The sequence below is a fragment of the Saimiri boliviensis genome, chromosome 15 (assembly GCF_048565385.1).
Source record: "Saimiri boliviensis isolate mSaiBol1 chromosome 15, mSaiBol1.pri, whole genome shotgun sequence".
Classification (NCBI taxonomy): Eukaryota; Metazoa; Chordata; class Mammalia; order Primates; family Cebidae; genus Saimiri; species Saimiri boliviensis.
The window spans coordinates 28,666,898-28,690,929 of NC_133463.1; the positions used below are offsets into that span (position 1 = coordinate 28,666,898).

At 47.5% G+C, this 24,032-nt stretch overlaps 1 protein-coding gene across 1 annotated transcript in view; it reads right to left on the bottom strand.

Annotated features, from left to right (window-relative positions):
- Positions 1–15,807: 15,807 nt before the first annotated feature.
- Positions 15,808–24,032, bottom strand: part of POP1 (POP1 homolog, ribonuclease P/MRP subunit) — a 45,748-nt gene continuing 37,523 nt past the window's right edge. The window contains exons 15-16 of the mRNA XM_003943037.3: positions 19,198–19,557; positions 15,808–18,010 (exon numbers count right to left, since the gene is read on the bottom strand). Of these exons, the coding sequence (XP_003943086.3) occupies positions 17,356–18,010; positions 19,198–19,557 (1,015 nt within the window). The 3' untranslated portion in view covers positions 15,808–17,355. The remainder of the gene's footprint in view (positions 18,011–19,197; positions 19,558–24,032) is intronic.

Consider the following 24,032-nt stretch of genomic DNA (forward strand, 5'->3'; position numbering starts at 1 on the left):
GTCATTTAAGGATTAAGTTAGGTAACCGCCAGTCTGCCTGGGGTGCCTTAACTAAATACCACAGGCTAGGTGGCTTAAACAAAAGAAATGTATTTCTCACCATTCTGGAGGCTGGCAAGTCCAAGATCAAGATCAAGATCAAGGTGTCAGCAAGGTGAGTTTCATTCTGAGGCCTCTTCTCTTGGCTTACAGGAGGCCACCATCTGGCTGTGTGTTCACATGACCTCTTTTTTGTGTTTACATGGGGGTGGGGGAGACAGCAAGCTCTCTGGTATCTTTTAAATACACTAATCCCATCCTGAGGGCCCCACCCTGACAATGTCATCTAACCCTACTGCCCTCCAAAAGGCCCTACCTCCAAATACGATATGCCATCACGTTGGGAGCTGGGCTCCCTATGAATTCTTGGGGGCATACTGAGTCCACAACAGTCCATAACTTACCGGAGGAGTTTGCTGGCTATGCTAACTGCTTTCCCCCATCCCAGGTTCACAGGGCAGCGCTAGGCAAGAGAGCTTTGTGGCTAACAGCACCGGCTCAGAAACCAACTGCCTAACATATGGTAAGTGCTTAACAAATAGTTGCTATTACTTGCTCCACTTTGCAGATGAAGAAACTGAGCTTTAAAAAAATCAAGAAATGGCCGGGCACGGTGGCTCAAGCCTGTAATCCCAGCACTTTGGGAGGCCGAGGCGGGTGGATCACGAGGTCGAGAGATCGAGACTATCCTGGTCAACATGGTGAAACCCCGTCTCTACTAAAAATACTAAAAATTAGCTGGGCATGGTGGCGCGTGCCTGTAATCCCAGCTACTCAGGAGGCTGAGGCAGGAGAATTGCCTGAGCCCAGGAGGCGGAGGTTGCGGTGAGCCGAGATCGCGCCATTGCACTACAGCCTGGGTAACAAGAGCAAAACTCCGTCTCAAAAAAAAAAAAAAAAAAAATCAAGAAACTTGCTGGAGGGGTAAGCTGGGCTCCCTGATTCCCGGTTCCCTTGGGAGAGCCCTTGCTACAGTTCCTCACACAAGGTAGACACTCTGAAGGACAAGGCTGGCCGATGACAGTTACAATGTTTCCTTCTCGGTCAAGCAGCTGGCCCTGCTGTTGCTGCCTGAATTCCAAGGGCAGACCCCAGAGGGAGAAACTCCAGTCCCCACCTCCCCTCTTTAAATTCTTATCTCAGCCTCTGATCCTTCCTTGCTCCAGTCAGTCATGGCCCCAGTGCAAGATGCAGCTTCCCAAACAGCTGACATGGGGGCTTCTGATGGCCTAGGGGACGGCGAATGTCATGGCAGAAAGAGGCGCCAAGGTGTGGCTCTAGCCTCCCTCCCAACCTTTTCATTGACTTCTGGAGTCAGCTGTACCCTGCAGCACTCCCTGGACAGCTCCCGGATGCCTTCGTGTGTGTTCTTCTCAGGTCCACAGGAGTAAATCCTACCCCATTTCCAAGACCTCCTTTGGAGACTTCTGAATCACTCCCCATTCGCTCCACCTCCCCCTGCCCATCTCTGCATTTCCCACTTTCCTCTGGCTTACAGATATTAAGGCACATGTGCACTCTCTCTTGCCAAACTGCAAGCTCCCTGCAGGCAGAAACTACAAGAACATTGGGAGCTAAGCATCTGGAGAGGTGCCAGGCCCACAAGAGTCACTCCATGAATGTTGATCAAATTGGGTTGAACTGTTGAAGTGAAATCCAAAACTCCCAGGGAACCTCATTCTCCCTGAGGAGGACCAGAAGGGCCCCGGCAAAAGAACGCCTTTGTTCCCAACACTCATTCTAGGTATCCCTGGAGAGAAAGAACGTGAGATCAATCAATACCAGGGGTTGCCAATCTTTGCTGTTTTCCCCTTTCTTTTGTTAAGTCATGTTGACTGTTACGATTCAGTCCAAATATTTTAATTCCCACACAACTGTGTCACCTCCAGTCTCCACAATGTCAAAATGTCATCGAGTAACCTCCCCAAAGTCGCGTTTAACCTCCGTGGCGGCATCAACACCCACACAGCTGCGGCGCCACAAAGCAGCGGTGAGGCAGTGGGTGTATCATCCCCTCTGCCTGCCTCACTTGTTTCTATATATATGCAAAATAGTTACAAGAAATAAAACAATTGTCTCTGGCGCTCCAGCTAAATCTTGCAAAGATTATGTCTTTCTGCTCTCTATGTGAACCACCCAAGAACTGCTTGTCTCCCAAACTCTATTATCCTCAAAAAACAGAGACAACATGATCATCTCTTCTTTGTTGCCATCGCTTTTGCCTGCTGTTTTCTCCCAAAACATAATTTTTTTTCAGTCCTAAGCATACAACTTTGCCAATAATGGTGAAAAAAAACTCTTAAGAAATGCAGCCCTTCTCACCCAGGGATTATTTTGCACGTGTTTTTGTTGGATGTTCTACAGGCTGCGTGTGTCTATGTAGGTCATTGTGATATTACTTGTGTTGGGGCATGATTAACAGGTATGTACACTTGTGTATGCTCATGTATATGGATACGTACTAAGACCAGCTCAGCCATAGAGACCCCCACCCAGGCAGTGCTGAAGGAATTCAGAAGCAGACACCCAGATAGAACAGCAAAGTGGGATTATCTGGGGAAACGAACAGCCTTCCGAGCTGAGAGCCTCAGAGGGCTGTCAGCGTCCGGGCTGAAGGCCTCGAGCAGACACTGACCCACGTAGTCTCTCTGAACAGGAGATTATTATTAACAAACAGGTGTTCTGTTTTTCTCATAGAACCAAGATAAGCTAGGTAGGCAGCTGGTGCCTGCTTACCACTGATCATAGACCAACTAGAAATTATTCTCCGAGAGGGAGCCACGGGGCCAGGTCACATATCCCGAGCTTAAAGAATTGTTTTAACCTGTGTATGATATACATATGCTATCTTGCTACTTTAGAATGCCCCAAATAGTTTTCCACTTGGGGTTGGGGGGGAGGGCTACTGGGTTTTCCTTGCCATCCTTCTTCTTAGTAAACAATATACTTTATACACTCAGCATTTCTCAACAGATATGTGTGCATTTGTGGATGTGGGCAAGGACGCACTGGTGTGTCTAGCCTCGTAGCAGGGTTGGACGGTGCTCACCCACTCTGCCTGTGCTTCTTATGCCTCTTGCCCCACCTTGTCTTTATGTTGGGGCAATATGGCTAGTTTTGGCCAGTGGATTGTGAACAGAAGTGACTCTGGCCAGGGCAACTTAGTGCCCACATGCCCTTGTAGTGGCAGCTGTCATGAACTAAAATTCATACACTAGAGCCCTAACCTGTGATGCGATGGTATTTGGAGGTGGGGCCTTTGGCAGGTAATTAGGTGTAGGTGAGGTCATGAGGGTAGGGCCCCATGATGAGATTAGTGAGTAGAGCCCATGATGGGATTAGGGCACTTGTAAGACAAGAAAGAAAGACTAGAGGCCGGGCATGGTGACTCATGCCTGTTATCCCAGCATTTTGGGAGGCGGAAGCTGGTGAATCATGAGGTCAGAAGTTCGAGACCAGCCTGACCAACAATGGTGAAACCCCACCTCTACTAAAAATACAAAAATTAGCTGGGCATGGTGGCACGTGCCTGTAATCCCAGCTACTCAGGAGGCTGAGGCAGGAGAATCGCTTGAATCCGGGAGGCGGAGGTTGCAGTGAGCCGAGAACACACCACTAGTACAGTCCAGCCCTGGACAACAGAGGAGATTCCATCTCAAAAAAAAAAAAAAAGAGCCTTCTCTCATTCAGCTATGTGAGGACACATGCAACCCGGAAAGACGGCCCTCACCAGGAATTACATATACTGGCACCTTGATCTGGGACTTCCCAGCCTCCACAACTGTGAGAAATAAATGTCTGCTGTCTAAGCCAACCAGTCCATAGTACTTTATTTCAGCAGCTCAAGCAGACTAAAGCAGCAGCCTTGGAGACATGCATTCTAGATGAAGTAGCATGAAGATGGAAGGCTGCCCAACTCACACAGTCTGCGACGTAAGATAGAGCCTCTGAGTGTGTTAAGCCATTGAGATGGCAGGGTTTCTCTTTTGCAGCAACTAGCGTTGCCTCATCTATAAAATAATACAGATTATCTTCTGGGATTAAAAAAAAAAAGTAATAACAATGTAGATAATACCAAGAACACAGGGTTTTTGTTAGAACTGAATTAGATAATAATTTAAAAATCATCTGTCCATTCTCCAAGTAATGTAGGGTAACTGTAGTAAACAACAATGTATTCCATATTTATTTCCAAAGAGCTAGAAGTAAGGACTTGAAATGTTCTCAACACATCCAAATGATAAATACTCGAGGTGATGGATATCTCAAATACTACAACTTGATCATTACACATTCTATGCGTGTAGCAAAATAGCATATGCCATAATTATGCAAAAATAGTATCAATTTTTTAAATTGGACAAGTGCCTAATAAGCAGGCTCTACTAGCCTGGCCCGGGGCCAGGTGCTGGGGATACAAGCCCAGGGACCCCGTCCTCAGGGACATTTTGTTCTAGCCGGGCAGATGGAGAAACTGACATACATGGTAAATGCACAATTCCGGGAGCGTGAGCGTACACAACACTGGGAGGCAGCAGTTCAACCCGCAGGATTCAGGAAACGAAGACCGTAAAAGGGTGGGATGAGTAGCATTCTGAAGAAGAAATAGAGCTTGCCAAGTTAAATGAGCCAGGGGTCTGCCCCAGGGGAGACGGGGGGGAAATTGCTTCTGAATGGTGGGATGTATATAGCAGGGCCCCTTGCTAGTTTTTAGAGCCTTCAAGGAAGGTCTGGGATTTCAGACGCTACATTCTGTTGAGGCTGGGTCACTCCGAGTGGCTCCAGGGATGGGGTGAGGGTCTGGGAAAGCTCAAAGGTCTCATTTACCCTTGGTACAGAAAATGTGAGCATTTTTTTTTTTTAAGCCTATGGTAAAGTATCCTGCTTTCTTCGTATTCATCTAGAAGGTCGTATGTCCGGGGGGCGTTGGCCACCGTTCCCCCAGCAAATGTGCGCTCCTAAAGGCAGAAACAGACCTGGTCATGTACCCTGGGTTCCCTGAGCCGAGGGCCTGGCTGCGCCTGGAGCCTCCGCAAACGCCTGTTGCATGGAAAGGAACACAGGCCTCACACTGGGCTGCAGTACCGAACAACAAAACTGAATACTCACCCCAGGGCGCCATCCACTTCAGCCCCAGCGCGGCGCAGAGGATTCTGTCCCGGGGACTCTGCGAGCGCGGGCGCCGGTATGCGGCGCCACCCCGCGGTCACACGTGGGAACTACACCTTCCCAGACTGCCCAGGAGCCCCGCTCTCCTGCCATTGTCACCCCTTCCAGGGCTGGCATCTTCAGTCCACCTCCTTCCCTCTATAAAGCTTCCGACAATGTCCAGGCACTGCTTCACCACGGTTATTTGGGTCCTGACATCCTAAGCCTCACTTGTCAGATTATACGTGGTAGGTGACAATGAGAATTCAAGGCACACGTGAGAGAAAGGGACAAAGACAGGACGTGGTAACCCCTTATTGAAGAGCATACTGGTGAAGAATGCTGGCAGAGAGGGGTTTCAGCCCAACCCGCTCACTCCCTAGTTCTGACCCTGCAGAGCTACCTCACCTCGCCAGGCCTCAGTTTCCCTCTCTATCCAGACTCACTGAATTAAAAGACATAATTCATTTAAAATAAGCTAAGGTTCCATGGCTGGCATATAGCAAGCATTCAACAAATTTAAATTCAAAGCACCTATGCTTCCATCAGAGTCTTGCTTCAGGTTAGTAAGGTAGATGTTAACATTGAGGCTGAGAGAGCAGAAGGGACTGGCCCGAGGTCTTTCAGCCAGAAAACGATGGGCTTGAAGCTGAGCCTTTTTGTGCTTCCCAACATTCCAGGAGCCCCCTGAAAGAAGGTGCAGGGCACAGAATGCTGGAGAAAAGCTGGGAAAAGAGAAGGCAAGTCCAAGACAGCAAACTGCTCTCTTCCCTTGTGGATGTTAGACCTTCCTTCTGGGGAAAAAAAGAAAAGGTTTATTCAAAAAATTCAGCCAATCACAGGGCACAATGGGAGGCCGAGGGCAGGAGAATCCCTTGAGCCCAGGAGTTAGAGACCAGCGTGGACAACATAGCAAGACCCGCATTTCTGCAAACAACAACAATCACCAAAAAAAAGAAAGAAAGACACGGAAAAACATGGTGAAACCCCGTCTCTACCAAAAATACAAAAATTAGCTGGATGTGGTGGCACATGCCTGTAATCCCAGCTATTTGGGAGGCTGAGGCATGAGAATTGCATGAACCTGGGAGTTAGAGGCTGCAATGAGCCAAGATCGTGCCACTGCACTCCAGCCTAGGCAACAGAGTGAGACTTCGTCTCAAGGAAGAAAAAAAAAACACACACGACTAAAAAGACAAAAGGTTGGTCCTGAGAAGCAGCCGGCACTGTTAGGAGGCCTGGGCTCTGGTCCCTGCCCTGCTACGAAGCAGTGGTGTGACTGGGTGACTTTGAACATGATACCCCCTCTCTGGTGCTCAGTTTCCCCCTTGACAAAATGAGGAGAGGCCACTGTTCCCTGCCACCTCTCAGCTGAGTGGAGAGTGGGTGGGCCAGGATGCCTGCTCTGGGGCCTTTCAGCCCCACACCAGTCACTCCACGTGCTTTTCAGGTGCCCTGTGGGGAAGCTGCCTGCCGCCACCCTGTGGACAGCCATGGGCAGGGGGTGTCATCATTTGACCATTTGCCCTCAGAGACCTCCGAGTAGGAGGAAGAAAGGACCCAGAACTGTGCCCCGGGGTGTGACAGATGGAAATAATAACTCTTAACTCGAGCATATGAACGGGAGATTAGCATTAATCCCCAGTGGGGACTGAATCACTATGCCCGAAATGCTGCACGCAGAGCCAGGAGCTCGGCAGGCGCAGAGCGCCGAGGGCCTGGAGCCGACCCGTTCACCAGCCAGATTACAAACATTCAACCCGCCGAGGCTCCGAAGGCCGACCCTGGGCAGAGCGGGAGGAGAGGCCGCTGCTCCCTGCCACCTCTCAGCTGAGCGGAGAGTGCCATGTGGTGTACCCATGCCTTTCTGGGTACGGGACAGCTGTGTGCCTGTTTCATTGTTTTGCTTTTGGCTGATGTTTCAAACATGAGTGGGCCAATTGGGAGACATAATCACGGGCCTTTCATAGCTGCCTAACTAGGGGAAGATGAATGGCTTGGGTGGTGCTAGAGCTGAAAATAACAGCAGCATATCAAGGCAGAATTAAAGAGAGAAAAGCAAGTGAAATAAATCTATCAGGACTGCAGGGCCATCTTTCCGAGGAAAACATCAGGATGAGACAGACCAGATTCCTGTTCCAGTCCAAGGGTCAAAATCCTCGACAGGCTTCACGTGGCCCCGAAGCAGGGCCACAGGAGGGACAGACACTCCCCTCCACTCCCTCCCCAATGCCCTCTAGACATAGGGTAGGGTCTGCAGATTCTGCTGGGATCACGAGGGAGGCCCAGATCGAAGCCACCCCTGCCCCTGGCCTCGGTGTAGAGGGGCAGAGCCAGGCAGCTCTGTCTGTGAGTGATGTTGGCCCATGCTGAAGGCCAGCTTCTCTGTGGCTGCCATCTGCTTCTTCTTGGAGGGTGCCCCTGAGCCAGTGACAAGTGTTTGGGGAGCCAAGCTCTGCCTTGGATAAGAAGACACTTCCACCTTCTCTCCCTGCTCCACAAAGACAGCTCTACAGCCCCACTCCAGGGGAACGTTCTTTTTTCTGAGATGGAGTTTCACTCTAGTTGCCCAGGCTGAAGTGCAATGGCCAGAACTTGGCTCACCGCAACCTCCGCCTCCTGGGTTCAAGCATTTCTCCCTCCCCAACCTCCCAAGTAGCTGGGACTAAAGGCATGCGCCACCACCCCCAGTTAATTTTGTATTTTTAGTAGATACAGGGTTTCTTTATGTTGGTCAGGCTGGTCTCGAACTCCTGACCTCAAGTGATCCACCCGCCTTAGCCTCCCAAAGTGCTGGGATTACAGGCATGAGCCCCAGGAGGACCTTCTAAGGATGGCTTTCTCTCGGTCTGGAGCCTCCGATATGTTCTAACCCCTCAGCCTGGTGGGGGAGTCCTTGAGGTCTTCATCCTCTCTCTGCTCACCTGGAAGTACCCTGTGCTCCCTGGGGCCAGTTAGTGCCCCATCCAGCAGGCTTTTCTCCCCTTGTGATGCCCAGCCAAGGAGGGTGCCTCCAGATGCCCCAGCCAAGGCTCCCAGGGCAAAGGATGGAGGTTGCTTTCTCAAAGGTCACTCGGGCTTGTGTGGGGTGAGGCAACAGGACAGGAGTGACCCCAAGATGCCGAGACCAGATGAAAACACACTCTGACGGCCCTCTGCTGTTCCCTCGGCCCTCATCTCTCGACAGCCACACAGGGAGTCAGGACTGGGTGTCTCAGAAACATCTTCTCCAGTGCCTGGAGGCTGAGCAACGGCAGCAAAATGGCATCCCAGGCTCCACCAGAGCTTTTTATGTCCCTGCAGGAGCGTGAAGCCGTGGGAGCTTACAGGGCATGGCGAAATACCCAGAAGTTATGTAAAGGGGCAGCTGCTAGATATTAGAAGAAAAACAAGTTCCTGATCAGAATATTCAATATTCAGCAACCAGAAGCTAGGCCTTACTGTTTAAAAAGAGAAAAGGAGGCCAGGTGCAATGGTTTATGCCTGTAATCCCAGCACTTTGGGAGGCTGAGGCGGGCGAATCATCTGAGGTCAGAAGTTCAAGACTAGCCTGGGCAACTTGGTGAAACCTCATCTCTACTAAAATTTATATATACATATATATATATATATATATGTATACATATATATTTAGCAGGGTGTGGTGGTGGGAGCCTGTAATCCTGGCTACTCAGGAGGCTGAGGTGGGAGAATCGCTCGAACCCGGGAGGAGGAGGTTGCAGTAAACCGAGATTGCACCACTGCACTCCAGCCTGGGCAACACAGCAAGACTCCATCAAAAAAAAGAAAGAAAGAGAGAGAAGGAGGGAGGGAGGGAAGAAAGGAAAGAAAGAAAAGGCCTACAGTGACCCAAATCTCAATGTTAAAGACAATTTTTAAATCTTTATGCCCTAATTAATAACACACAAAAAGAGTGACATTCAAATTTGTGAATACTCAATTCTGGCAAAAATATCAGACTCTTACAAGTAGAAAAAATATTCAAAAAATTATCTTGCCTGTGCTTCTCAAACATGATCCCATGAAATCGCATAGGGAGCCTAAAAATCACAGGTTTCAGGGCCACCTGAGATTTTTTCAGGGCCACCCTGCAGACCTAGTCGGACTGGAATCTCTGGGGCTGATGCTCTGCTGATAGCTAGGTCTGAAAACCACTGAGGTGGCCCACTGCTCCTGAACTTTTTCTGTGTATGGGAACCACCTGGTGATCTTGTTCTAATGCAGATTCTATCTGCATTTCTGTGGCTAATGCTGCTGGTCCTAAGACCACACTTGAAGTATCCAGACTGTTCTCCAACCTCCCTCACTTGACTGAGAAAAAGATAAACTGAGCAGCAGATTTAAGGGATGTCTTATACAAGAGAGGAAAACCACTGAGTTGAAAGAGAAAAAAAATGATGTGGTTGGGAGCTGAGCAGAAAGGAAGCTGCAAGCTAGCTGGTCAAGAGTGATAGTAATCCCAGTACTTAGGAGGGAGGCCAAGGCAAGAGGATTGCTTGAGCTAGGAGTTCAAGACCAGCCTGGGTAATATGGCAAAACCCTGTCTGTACAAAAAATACAAAAATTAGCCAGCCATGGTGGCTCATGCCTATGGTCCCAGCCACTCAAGAGGCTGACACAGGAAGACTCCTTGAGCCCAAAAGAGGTTGGAGTGAGCCAAGACTTCACCACTGCTGCAGCCTAAGTAACAGAGCAAGATCCTCCCTCAGCGCCCCCCAAAAAAAGAATGATGGTATAGCTGGTTTCAAAGCCAGCCCCATTATCTCCACTTGGTCATTTTCTTATCAACCAGTCTTGGGGCTTGTTTCCTAGTGATTGTTGCAGGCGTATAATGGGAACTAGAACTCTGCATGATCCCTGGGACTGAGAGCTTTCTCGGCAGCTTGACCCACTTTGCTCAGCCCTTGCTGCAGCAACCAGCTGGGCATATGTGTAGACCAAGGGCACCTTGCCTTAGCCGTCCCTAGTCTTCTGCCCTTGGGGCTTCTCGACCTGCCTTCCGTGAGATGCTCACTGAGCAGGCGCAGCCATTCTAGCATCTGTGCAAACCTATCAGAAGTTAACAGTCCCTGGGGCAACCCTGAGCCAGTAGGAATGGGAGCTGACAAAGATTTTCCTCTCTTGGGTCTCATGTAGACAAAGCACTCAGTTCATCAGACTGTCCTCAGAGGTTGGAGCCCCAGTTGCCTCTGAGAGCAACCAGCTCACAATGTCCTTAGATTGGCTTTCCCAGCCTCCCTAAAATAAACTCCCTGCATGAAAGTCAGGCCAGGCTCTGTTTTAAAGAAAAACCTGGCTGACCCATGCCCTCCAGTGGTAGTGGCTAAATCCTGCAGAATAAGGAAGGAGGAGGCCACAGACTTCACAGAGGACCGGCCCACAGGGACCCAGAACACGAGACGCTCTCCCTAAAGCCACAGCACCCGCCCAAGGCTCACTGCAGCTGTGCAGGGTGGTTCTGAGAACAAATTACGTTGTGTCCAAAACATAATTTAAGGTCCTCTGTGCGACGTTGGAAATAAGAGAAGGAAAGCTAAAGAAATGAGACTTGTTTAGCCTGGAGAAAAGGTTAATAACCAACTTCATAAAAACAAACGGGTGGTTCTCAATGTTAGCTGATGTAAGAATGCAGGGAGATAGGACCGAGCTGTATGCTGCTGAAGTGGAGATGGCATCTCCTGGTGAAGTAATGAGCTCCCCATCATCGGAGGCATTCAGCTTGTGAGGGAGAGGGGCAGACTTACCAGGGATAATGTGGATGGGATTCATTCTTCGGATAAAGCTTTTAAAGTTATTCCTTTCTGGCCTGGTGCAGTGGCTCACGCCTGTAATCCCAGCACTTTGTGAGGAGAAGGCAGATGGATAACCTAAGGTCAGGAGTTTCAGATCAGCCTGATCAACATGGAGAAATCCTGTCTCTACTAAAAATACAGAATTAGCCGGGCGTGGTGGCGAATGCATCCCAGCTACTCGGAGGGCTGAGGCAGGAGAATTGTTTGAACCTGGGAGACGGAGGTTGCATTGAGCCAAGATCACACCATTGCACTCTGGCCTGGGCAACAAGAGTGAAACTCTTGTCTAAGGGAAAAAAAAAAAAAAAAAAAGTCATTTCTTTTTTTCTTTTTTGGAGATGGAATCTCACTGTCACCTAGGCTGGAGTACAGTGGCATGATCTCAGCTCACTGCAATCTCCGCTTCCCAGGTTCAAGCAATTCTCTTGCCTCAGCCTCCTGAGTAGCTGGAATTACAGGTGTCCACCACCACGCCCAGCTAATTTTTGTATTTTAAGTAGAGACAGCCTCCTAAAGTGCTCGGATTACGGGTGTAAGCCACCACGCCCGGCCTTAAGTTAATCCTTTTCTAGGCACCTCTTTGAAAATCACGGATTCTTCTCAAATTAGAATTGTGTTAGTATGAGTCTGCCCCAAAAAGGGAGAATGTTGATTATATGCGACCTCATAAACTCCCCCAGTCTAAGAACACAGACAACTGTGCTTTCGCTCTGATGCTTTTTCCAGAGTGGGCTGTTTACTCATGAGGTCTTGGCACCACCTAGTGGGCTCCTTTGTTCATTACAATGCCTGCCTGGCCTGCAAGAGTATGAACTGTAAAGTTCAATATATACACCCTTTTTGATTAATCAAACAAGACATGGTCTCACCTACATGAGGCTCATATTCTACTGGACTAGACAATAAACATGTGAACTGCTGAGAAATGCTGAGCGTATGATAAATTATATTGTTTGCTAAGAACAGTGGCAAGGAAAACCGAGCCAGCCCCGCCAAGCTGCAAACTGCTCAGGGTATTCTAAAATAGCAAAACAGTATATCATACACAGGTTAAAACAATTCTTTAAGCTTGGGATACGTGGCCAAGCCCCCATGGCTCCCTCGTGGGGAATACTTTCTTGTTGGTCTGTGATCAGTGGTAAGCAGGCACCAGCTGCCTACCAAGTTTATCTTGGCTCTATGAGAAAACACAGAACACCTGTCTGTGAATAATAATCACCTGTTCAGAGAGACTAACAACGTGGGTCAGCGTCTGCTCGAGACTCTCAGCCCAGAAGATAGTTACAGCCTTTCTGAGAGTCTCGCTTTGCACACTATCTCTATGTCTGTTTCTTAATTCCTTCAGTGCCGCCTGGGCTGGGGTCTCTACGGCTGAGTTGGACTCAGTAGTAAACGAAAGAATTAATTATTATACATTGTGATGTCAGGAAATAAGCCCATTGTGTGATACACAGTCATGTAAGCAAGAAGAGGCTATATTAAATAGGATTGGCAAGGCCAGCGCGGTGGCTCACGCCTCCAATCCCAACACTGGGAGGCCCAGGGAGGTGAATTACTTGAGGTCAGGAGTTCAAGACCAGCCTGAGCAACATAATGAGATGCCTGTCTCTACCAAAAAACACAAAAATTAGCTGGGTATAGTGGCACCTGCCTCCAATTCCAGCTACTCAGGAGGCCAAAGTGGGAGGATCACTCGAACCCCGGAGGCAGAGGCTGCAGTGATCTGAGATCATGTCACTGCACTTCAGCCTGGGTAACAGAGAGACTGTCTCGAAACAAAAACAAAAACCAAAAATACAAAAATAAGTTTGGTGTGGTGGCACACCTGAGTGGCTCCCAGATACTCAGGAGGCTGAGGTGGGAGGATCACTTGAGCCTGGGAGGTCAAGGCAACAGTGAGTTGTGTTCACGCCACTGCACTCCAGCCTGGGTGATCGAGTGAAATGCTGTCTCAAAAAATACAATAAAAGGTGGACAGAGAAAGCCTCTCCACATGGACAATCATGGAGGAGCCAAGAGCTTGGCTGTTCAGAGCCCAATGGGTGAGGCCAGAGGGGCGCTGTGGGACTGGAGAGAGAGAAACGAGGCAATTTCCGTGTTTGTAAACATTTCCTCAAGTGAAAGCAACAGATGGTTGGGAGTGGGAGGGCGCTCTTCCAGAACAATACCTGATTAACTTAAAACCTTCAAAACACGGGGAGAGGGGAAAAGCCTTATATGAACTTGGCCATGTGCTCGGCTCCAGCAGGCCCCTAGGGGGACCATGGGTCACAGCTGTGTGCCCCACTGAAGACAGCTGCATCTGCCCCTCCCCCCTCATCCCCTGCTTCAGGGTCCCCGTTACTGATAAGCTGCATCTACACTGGAACCTCATTGTCAAAGTCTGGAAGAGTGGTTCTCAACCTTGGCTGAAAAAAAAAACCTTGAGAGCTCTTAAAACCCCCAAAGTCTAGCCCACACCCTTGACCAGTTAAAGCTTCATCCCAGGCGGGTGGGCCCTGGGCACCAGTGCTTTGAAAGCCCAAAGGTGAGTCCCATGTGCAGCCAAGGCTGAGAAGAGCTGATCTGGAAGGCTACTTACCAGGAGAAAGCAAACAAGAGGCCTCATTTGACATTCTCAAGTAGAGAATGTTACACAAGTAATGAGGCTCTTTTCTTTGCCAAGACCAGGCCCTTTCCCCAGGTGGAAGCCCCTACTCTGGGCCACCTAGCCCTCAACACTACGTTCCCCGCTGGACGCTTCACAACGCAGTCAACAGACCCTGTGAGCTGACTTTGCAGAAATGTATTTTTTCATAATGGCAAGCAGGCCTGCTATAGGCACAGGAGTTCTGGGGTTTCCACGGCCTCATTGCTCAGTCACACTTCCCCAAGGTACAGAGGGTCCAAGAGCCAGACCTCCTAGAGCAGCCATTCTCAGCTGAGCAGCACATCACAACAGCTTGGGGAGCTCATAAGAAATACTTATGCTTGGGCCCAACCCAAGATTGATTTCTGGGCTGCAGTTTGGGCTGTTGGGTGATTCTAAAATGCAACCAAAGGCCAGGCATGGTGGCTCACACTTGTAATCCCAGCACTTTCGGAGGCTGAGGTGGGCAGATCACTTGAGGTCAGGAGTTCAAGATCAGCCTGGTCAACATACTGAAACCCTGTCTCTACTAAAAAATACAAAAATCTGCCAGGTGTGGTGGCACATATCTATAATCCTAGCTACTCAAGAGGCTGAGGCAGGAGAATCACTTGAACCTGGGAGGTGGAGGTTGCAGTGAGCCAGGATCATGCCACTGCACTGTAGCCTAGGCAGACAGAGTGTGACTCTGTCATAAATAAATATGCAGCCAAGTCTGGAAGCTGCTGTTGCCAAAGGAAAGGCAGCGCCTGTGTTCCTGTGTGTCCTGAGGAGGCCTATGATAACCAGAACCACTGTATAACTAGGGTGGGTTGCTGCTTGAGTGACCAGCAATTGCTACAGGCTTTGTATTCTCTGCTCTGCAGCCCAGTCCTGGACCTACCTCTGTGATCCCCAAGCCTCAGATCGGCTGGCTACGAACAGGCCAGTTAAGACTACGAGGGAGTCCATATAGCCTGTCAACTGCCCCCCTCACCTCCCACTGGCTGGGAAGAAAGAACTCACACAAGACATGTAGCTGCCAAGATGGCAATGTTACATTTAGTACCCAACGGTGGTTATCTACAAAATTCCCATTTCAAAAAAAGGGAGTATTATCCTTAAAGCTCTTGCCAGTCAAGCACCAACAAAAAACTGATAACATGCACTTTAGCTGCACTTGAATGGTGTAAGTCTCTATATAAGCAATGGCTTGTGTTATTAAAGAAAAAAAAAAAAACTACCCACATACATCTTAACATCTAGGATACACACCAGAGGGAACTGGTTACACCGGATGGTGAAAATCCATGTGATTTAAATGCTGTTATTGTCGTTGCTTATCTTCATTTTCTAATTGTTTTATGATGACTATGGATGACTGATAGACTGATATGAACAATATTACTAGAGAATAAACACAAAAAAGAATCCATTGTTTCTTACAGAACTCAAGTGTGTAGCTGGTCTGTAAGTGCTCAGCTCACAACTCTGCCTTTTAGGATGCTTCAAGAACCCTGAAAGCATTGCTCCCTCAGCAAGAGGACAGGGCCATGATGCTCTTATTTGGTAGCTATGCGGCTCTAGTACAGCATGGCAGGCACTTGGAAGGATCGAGATCAACATGCTAATCAATTCAACTGCCAGAAAGTAAGCCATTCCCCATCAGTCTTTTTCATAAGGAACATGGATTCTTTACTGCCTCTGCAAATTCTGTTAGTTTTTCAAAGCATCTTCTGTGAAACTAGTGTTCTCTGGACAATAGGTATGCAAAAACCAAAAAAGGTACGTGTGTGGGAGCCTGAAAGACAGATTTTTTTCCTAAAGAGCTTTGCAGAGCTTTGACTGTGCAATTATTCATTGTGAGTCGCAATAGGAGGTTACCGTATATAGCTTTTCCCAAATGTATTTAGCCATAGAACACTTTTCTTCAGGAACAGCTGCAGGGACTGGTACTCCCAGAAATCCGTTTTGGGAACTGCTAGTCTGTCTTTCTGGTGCACAGCTCTTTGACCTACCACCCACAAAGCAGAGTGGCTGCAAACGTCCCCTGTAATGAGGGCAGGGCAGCAGGCCCCAGGAAGGGTTGTACAGGATGAGGTTAGGTGACCACGCAGCACACGCAGACTTCTGCCTTCAAGTGAGCTCAGCCACAAATGAGGTGACTTAGAGCCCAGAAAACAAATAAGGAATGCTCCAATAAATACTCACAACTGAACATCAGGTGACATTTTCATTTATTCTGTTTACAGATGCCGCTTAGTTACACTGTCTTTTTTCCGTCTCATCTGGGTTGGATCCAAAGACATGAGAGGCATGGTTGAGGGGCAAAGCGTCAGACCTCTCGTGGGTGGCAGGTACTTTCTGACCACTCTACCACCTCCCGCATCTTTCCCCACCTCATCACCCTCAAAGCTATTTACTGCCAAACTCTACTGCAAAAAACCAATGCATTTACATAAACTAATGCCTAACTGCACATTGACATTTTTTAGAAAAAAATCCCACTTAAGCTTTTCTAGAAACTTATGGCAGGAAAGTTAAAGACCAAGACTATGAGTGAGACATGTGGCAACTACAAGTGGATGAGCGCTGAGTTTCTCCACAGGCGGAACCAAGCCGCACTGAACCAGCTCTTCCTGTGGGGCAGGATGAGACCTTTCTTTTATACCCTGCTGAGACTCTCCGGTGGACAATGTGGCTGCATGAGTGTTGAAAGGCAGCTTGCCGGCTTAGTATCACCTTGCAGAGGTAGCTAGGCACTATGCAGCCACACTGCCCAAGGTGCGCTCCTAAGAAATTGGTCCTACAAAGTGTTCCTTGTAAGATAACTTGAGGGATCAAAAGTATTTAGAAAATACAATACACTATTGTTTCCTTCCTGGAGCTCCACAATGCACACTATTACATGGAAGTTTCCGGAAGTCCTTTCATAAAGATACGCTTAACTTTATTTAATCCAGAGTTTCCTAAATCAAGTTGACCTTGGAATCTCTTTTTAGGTGGCACATTTCATAGAACACATTCTGAGAAATACTCCTCTATGGCTTTGAGAAATTCTTTGCAGAAACAAAAAAATAATAATTGGTTTACTTAAAACAACTAAGTAACTCCTAGGATCATGTGTTGGTCAACAACAAAGAGATCAAAGAGTCAGGAAATCAACGTCATAGACCCCCTTTCTAATTCTAGCCCAGCACCGATGCCATAAACTGTGCCTGCCTGAAAACAGGCAGCAATCAATTGTCCACAACTTCCTTCTTTAAGGCTTGAGTTGTTCGGCATGGTAATCACAGTATAGAATTGAATGTGGCCCATGTGGGGCCCATATTTCATGTACAGAGGCCAAGTGTCTAGTCTTGTCTTCCGCCATAACAGTGAAATCACTAAACATCTATTGTTGCTTATCACATGACTACAAGGTTTTTCGAACAGACCTGACAGCCCTTTGTTCCTAACAAAAATGGGGGATAACTCGTAGAGCTTCTAATTATTTTCAGCGACAACTACACACACCAAGAGATCATAATACAAACTTTTGGCCAAATAATTTAAAAGCATTACAGCAAGGATGGGAAAAGACGGAAATAAATGACATGACTGGGATGATGTAAACACATTTCATCATCTGCATACTACGTTATTTTTTATTCTTGTTTCCAAGGAGTTTCACGTGATACTTTGAAGCAGAAGCAGACTCTCCGCATGTGGAACTTGGCAGACAATAATGACTTCTTATCTACGCCCTGCTGAGATATGAGGGCGCATTCACACCTCAATAGCAATCCTCGCAAATCGATACTGCAGAGACGCGGGAGGCCTCAGTAGCACTAAACCCCTCTGGGCCCCCGGCTGGCTGGACAGCATATCCAGCAAGCCTGTCAAGCTAACAAAGCCCAGGGCTTCTCCACAGCCAACAGCCATGGAAAAATCTCCCTGAGTCACAAAGCCTAGCAGAGTTCTGGAGCAGTGCAGCGTCACACGCGGCAGACGGCCTGACCACAGCCCAAGAGTCAGAGCTTCCTGCCCAGCCATGGGCTCTTCCCCCGCCAGGCCATCAGAAGAGGTGTGTCCCAGCTTCTGCCGCTTCTCCCTTTTCTTCTTCTCTTTCTGTTTCAGGATCTTGCTCTTGAATGGGTCACTGTGTTTGGATTCCTGGGGCCCACAGTAGTGCCAGTCCTTACGGAGCTGGAGGAAGTCCTCCTTGGCGGGGATGCAGATCATGGTGTGCGGCTCAGGGCTGCCTTTGCTGAGCAGGGACAGGCTGACCCACACCAGGGCCCTGGGGAAGTGGCCCAAGATGGACAGGCAGGCCTCTCTGGTCAACCCTTGCTGGGCTCTGCCAGGAGCTCGCCAGGCTGCCCGACTATCCTCAGAACTGGGCCCACACCAGGCTGACAGTTGCTTCAGTAATTTTCTACTCCTACATGAAGTTGGAGACATACGTTTGAGGATATTTTGTTCCAGAAAAAAATATGCAATAGAAGATTAGACACTGCTAGAATTAATCTGACTCTTTTATACTATATGAGAAAGCATCAAAACTACAATTTTTAAAAAATTAGAAATACACTGTAGCACATTTTCGTACTGACATTTTTCTTCTTGTGTTTGCCATTCTGACACTCAGGAACTAACGGGTTTAAGAAGTTGAAGACAGGGAAAATAAGATAGTGAGACAGAATCTAGGATTGCAATCACAGTGAGGGTGAAAATAAAGAGGCACTGAGGTTCTGATGAGTAAAGGAACTGTGAGGGACAGTTACGTGTAAAGTAAGAAAGAATAATATGAAATTATGAGGCTACTATATGGAAAAGTAAGCACAAAGCTAGAGGATAAGCACTTTTTAAAAATCAGAGCACAGGCCGCGCGGTGGCTCACACCTATGATTCTAGCACTTTGGGAGGCCGAGGAGGGGGCTCACCTGAGGTCAGGAGTTCAAGACCAGCCTGGCCAACATGGTGACAATTAGCCAGGGGTTGCAGCACGCACCAGTAGTCCCAACTACTTGGGAGGCTGAGGCAGGAAAATCGCTTGAACCCAGGAAGCAGAGGTTGCAGTGAGCCAAGATCACACCACTGCACTCCAGCCTGGGCAACAGAGAGAGACTCCATCTCAAAGAAAAAAAAAGTCAGAGCAGAGCACAGAATGCAGGTTCACTGATACACAGAACCTGGACCACAGCAATACTGAGAGGAGAACATACTGTAGCCTCTCTGGTTAGGACCATATTACATCTAATGGGTTACTATTCTATCACAAATCCATATAATTCAAAAGGAACTAGAATAAATCTAATTTGGTGATTTAAAGCAAAGAATCCTTGCTCAAACTGCATAAAATATGTCAGAAGAAACTGCTTTGGCTTAGATCCATGGATGACAATATTGTAAATCATTTCAGCAATTAGCATCATGCCTGACATTAAATATTAGTAAGTTCTTTCCCTGAGCTCTCTAGGAAATATAAAAGACTGGCTTTTCCTTTGAGAAAGTCTATAAATTCACTTGGGTTTTGCATAAAGAAACAGTGATGACATTTATATCCTGTAGCCTCTTCAGTATTAAAATAAATAATCCAAAATGTACCCAGAAGTCACCGACACTCACCTGAGAACGCAGAGTTGACTCCCTGTGGCAGCAACATGGTTTTCACTGGCCTCCTGGTCTGTGATGCTCTCAGGCCCCACTGGTTCTTGACACCCTGTGTCCATTACCTCCTCTGCCTTCCTGGGGTGATCTATGGATGTGCCCACTTCATCAGATGGCTGAGGAGTTTTCTTCGGCATGAGAGCACAAGGCATCTCAGATCTTAAGTCACTCTCCTTACCATTTGGAGATGAAGCTACAGAAGGTTCTTCATGGGCCTGGCCTCTTAACTCCCAGTCTTGAGTTAACTGCTCCCAGGGACAGAAGAAAGGTGCCAGAGTGCCAAGCTTAACGTAGTTGGGCCGTTTTGCAGGAGGGCGTCTAAAGAAAAACAAAGAGGAGAACCAATGTTGACCAATTTAGGAATGGAAAACTAAAATAACTATAACCATTATAATGCAGCTCTCTCTTATTTTTTGACACAGAGTTTCGTTCTGTCACCAGGCTGGAGTGCAGTTGTGAGATCTCAGTTCATTGCAACCTCCGCCTCCTGAGTTCAAGCGATTCTCCTGCCTCAGCTTCCCAAGTAGCTGCGATTACAAGCATGCGCCACCATGCCCAGTTAATTTTTGTATTTTTAGTGGAGATGGGGTTTCACCATGTTGGCCAGGATGGTCTCAATCTCTTGACCTTGTGATGTGCCCGCCTCGGCCTCCCAAAGTGCTAAGATTACAGGTGTGAGCCACCGTGCCCAGTCAATGCATCTCTATTTTAAAAACACACACACACACAAAAAAAAAAGCTTTCCAAGAAACATACGATAAAGAATAATAGGGTGAGCTCAACGGGTCATGCCTATAATCCCAGTACTTTGGGAGGCTGAGGTGGGCAGATCACTTGAGGTCAGGAGTTTAAGATGAGCCTGGCCAACGTGGTGAAATTTCTACTAAAAACATAAAAATTATCCAGGCGTGGTGGAGGGTGCCTATAATCCCAGCTACTTAGGAGGCTGAGGCAGGAGAATTGCTTAAATCCCGGAGGCAGAGGTTGCAGTGAGCTGAGATCGCGCCACTGCACTCCAGCCTGGGCAACAGAGCGAGACTCCGCCTCAAAAAATAATAGTAATAATAGGCCAGGCACTGTGGCTCACACCAGTAATCCCAGCACTTTGGGAGGCCGATGTGGGTGGATCACCTGAGGTCAAGAGTTCAAGACCAGCCTGGCCAACATAGTGAAACCCCATCTCTACTGAAAACACAAAAAAATTAGCCAGGTGTGGTGCTGTGTACCTGTAATCCCAGCTACTAGGGTGGCTAAGGCAGGTGAATTGCTTGAACCCAGGAGGCAGAGGTTGCAGTGAGCCAAGATCATGCCACTGCACTCCAGCCTGGGCGAAAAGAGCGAAACTCTGTCTCAACAATAATAATAATAATAACCAACTCTACTGGCTAACCTTTTTTATTTTCTTTGGTCTTCAATAAACAATGTAGCCCTATGTGGCCACTGAACTATCCCAGGGGGTCCATTCCTGAAAGCTACAAGCAACTGGTTTCCCTGGAATTGTGCCTGGGTTTTCCTATATACTCACAAGTTTCTAAGTTCAAAGTTACATGAAGTTTCTGTCTTATTCTGACCTCTAGTGACCCAGCTACCCTCCACAGACACTAAATATCATTATCGGTTTCTTATATAACCTTCCAGAGACATTTTATATACATATAAGCAGACATGTACATATTTTTCTTTTTACTTATTTTTACACAAATAGCAGCATACTAGGTACAGTAGTTTTTGCTTAACTTTACTTTTTTCATTTAACAAAATATCTTGATCACTTTATGCCAGTCCCGAAAGCTCCCTCATTCTTCCTTAAAGGCTGTGCATAGTGTAGCTTATTCTACTGTATGAATACGCCTAATTGATTCAAACAGTCCTCTATTAAAGGACATTTTGGTTGTCTTCAAGCTTTTGTTCCTAGAAACCAGGCTGCAATAAATGGTCTTGAAGGTCATGCTGCTCTGTACCACCATGACTCTTGTCACTCCCAGTGGCTTTCAGCATCTGCCTAAATCATGCTTCCAATATCCCACCAGTCACCTTCCCAGCCTCACTTCAGATCTCTTACTTCACCCACCTCAAGCACCCAATCCCTGGTCATACCTTAGGTGTAGTCACTGCCAACACCTGTTCCAGCTTAAAACCTTGATGTCAGTATCCTGCTGCTAGAGCCATGCCTCCTGTTTTCCACTCACTTACCCTCCCGCAACAATGCTCCAACCATACATTTACATTAGCACCTCCTGCTGCTCCCAGAGGCTGCCTCGCTCTCCATCAGCCTAGACTCCATGGCTCACACCACTGTCCGTCCCCTACAAACACCCTGACTCCCTCCACTGGAAAGCCACCTGGGTACAGCTGACTCTCCAGTGACCCCATGCCAGCACGAGCTGCAGAACACAGCTGAGGAAGAACTCACGATGGTCCTGAACCGTCTTCCTTTATAAACACAAATCTCAAGTAGGTGTCCTCTACATCTTACAGAGCCCATGTTTCTCCTCTCAATTCTATCTTCCATTCTTCTAGAAACTGCTTACAATTCCTCTCTCCTCAAATCTCCAACAGCTTCTCTCCCCTTCTTACTGCTGGCTGATAGCTGTGCCTCTTTTTTCATGAAGACAGTCACAGACAGGAGTGTGCTACTGAATCCCCTCACCGCAGAATCTAACCTTGCTAAATAAATCCATGTCCAGATTTCAGTGGAAGTCTATCAGCCTCATATTAATTTTTCTGAGGAAGGAGAACTAGCCAACTTAAGAATTACTGAAAGTGGTCTGAAAAATAGGATTAAGGGTCAGAACTATTAGTAAATCTAGTTGGAAGATAGCCAAAGAAATAAAAGCAAATTAAACTGTATCAGTGGCGGCCAGGCACAGTGGCTCATGCCTGTAATCCCAGCACTTTGAGAGGCTGAGCCAGCAGATCATCTGAGATCAGGAATTCAAGACCAGCCTGACCAACAAGGAGAAACCCCGTCTCTGTTAAAAATACAAAATTAGCTGGGTGTGGTGGTGCATGCCTGTAATACCAGCTACTTGGGAGGCTGAGGTAGGAGAATCGCTTGAACCCAGGAGGCGGAGATTGCAGTGAGCAGAGATCATGCCATTGCATTCCGGCCTGGGCAACGAGAGTGAAACTGTCTCAAAACAAACAAACAAAAAACACTGTATCAGTGGCAGTCTAACAGCCTTATATTGAGAAGAACGGAACTCAATCCCAACAGATTGAGTTGTGCCCTGAATCCTCTCCACTTGTGCCCTGAATCCCACCACTTCTTCCTGTTCAAGAACTTTTAGCCTCCCTCCCCTCTCCTGGGTACCCCCAACCAGCCTAGAAACTTGTGCTTCCATCAAGAACACAAGCTACATGGCCAGGTATAGTGGCCCATTCCTGTAATCCCAGCACTTTGGGAGGCTGGGGTGGGAGGACTGCTTGAGGCCAGGAATTCAAGACCAGCCTGGGCAGCAAAGCAAGACCCTGTCTCTACAAAAAGTTTAAAAATGGCCGGGCGCAGTGGCTCAAGCCTGTAATCCCAGCACTTTGGGAGGCCGCGGCAGGTGGATCACGAGGTCAAGAGATCGAGACCATCCTGGTCAACAATGGTGAAACCCTGTCTCTACTAAAAATACAAAAAATTAGCTGGGCATGGTGGCATGTGCCTGTAATCCCAGATACTCAGGAGGCTGAGGCAAGAGAATTGCTTGAACCCAGGAGGCGGAGGTTGCAGTGAGCCGAGATCGCACCATTGCACTCCAGCCTGGGTAACAAGAGCAAAACTCCAACTCAAAAAAAAAAAAAGTTTAAAAATTAACCAGGAGTGGTGGTGCACACCTATAGTCCCAGTTCCTCAGGAGGCTGAGGTGGGAAGTTTGCTTGAGCCCAGGAGCTGGAGGCTGCAGTGAGCTATGATCACAACACTGCACTCCAGCCTGCATGACAGAGTGAGACCCTGTCTAAAAAAATAAAAAAGAATGTAAGCTCCATGAAGGCAAAAACAGACTTGTCTGCCTTGTCTCTGCTGTCGCCCCAGCACTTACAATGGTGTTTGACATACCATAGGCTCTAAAGAAATGTGTGTTAAATGAAGGAACAAATGAGACAAATATGTAAAGATGCACACAGGAAGATGTTCACAGAAACACAGCAAAAAATCAGAAATAACCTCAAGAGCCACTGATAAATTACAGGACATCCATGCTGCAATTGCATGTGACTATTCAAAGTGACATTTTGAGCAAAGCTGGCAGGCTGATTCACAGGCCAAATGTGGCCTGCTGTCTGTTTTTGTACGACCCATGAGCTAAGAATGATTTCTACAGTTTTAAATGGTTGAAAAAGCAAAAGAATATTTCATGACACATGAAAATTACATGAAATTCAAATCTGAGTGTCCATAAATAAAGCATGATGGGAACACAGCCATGCTCGTCCCCTTACATGTCTTCTGCAGCTGCTCTGGAGCCACAGTGGCAGAGTCCAATAGTTACCATGGAGACCAAAGACTCCTCAAAGCCAGAAATATTTATCTTCTGGCCCTCTACCAAAAAAGTTTGTCAACACTTGGTTTAGAGTCATATTTTTTGATATGGTAAAACTGTACATACTATATTGTTAAAGGAAAAAGGCAGGTTTCAAAATAGTATATGTAATACCATTCTTTAAAAACATATGTGTATCTACAGAAAATTTTCAAGCATAAAAAAACTCTGAAAAGTGAGAAATAAGTTATTGTCAACTATTATTTAACAAACCCATAGAAGCCTCTCAACTATGTGTTATGGGAGGCACAAGATGTACAG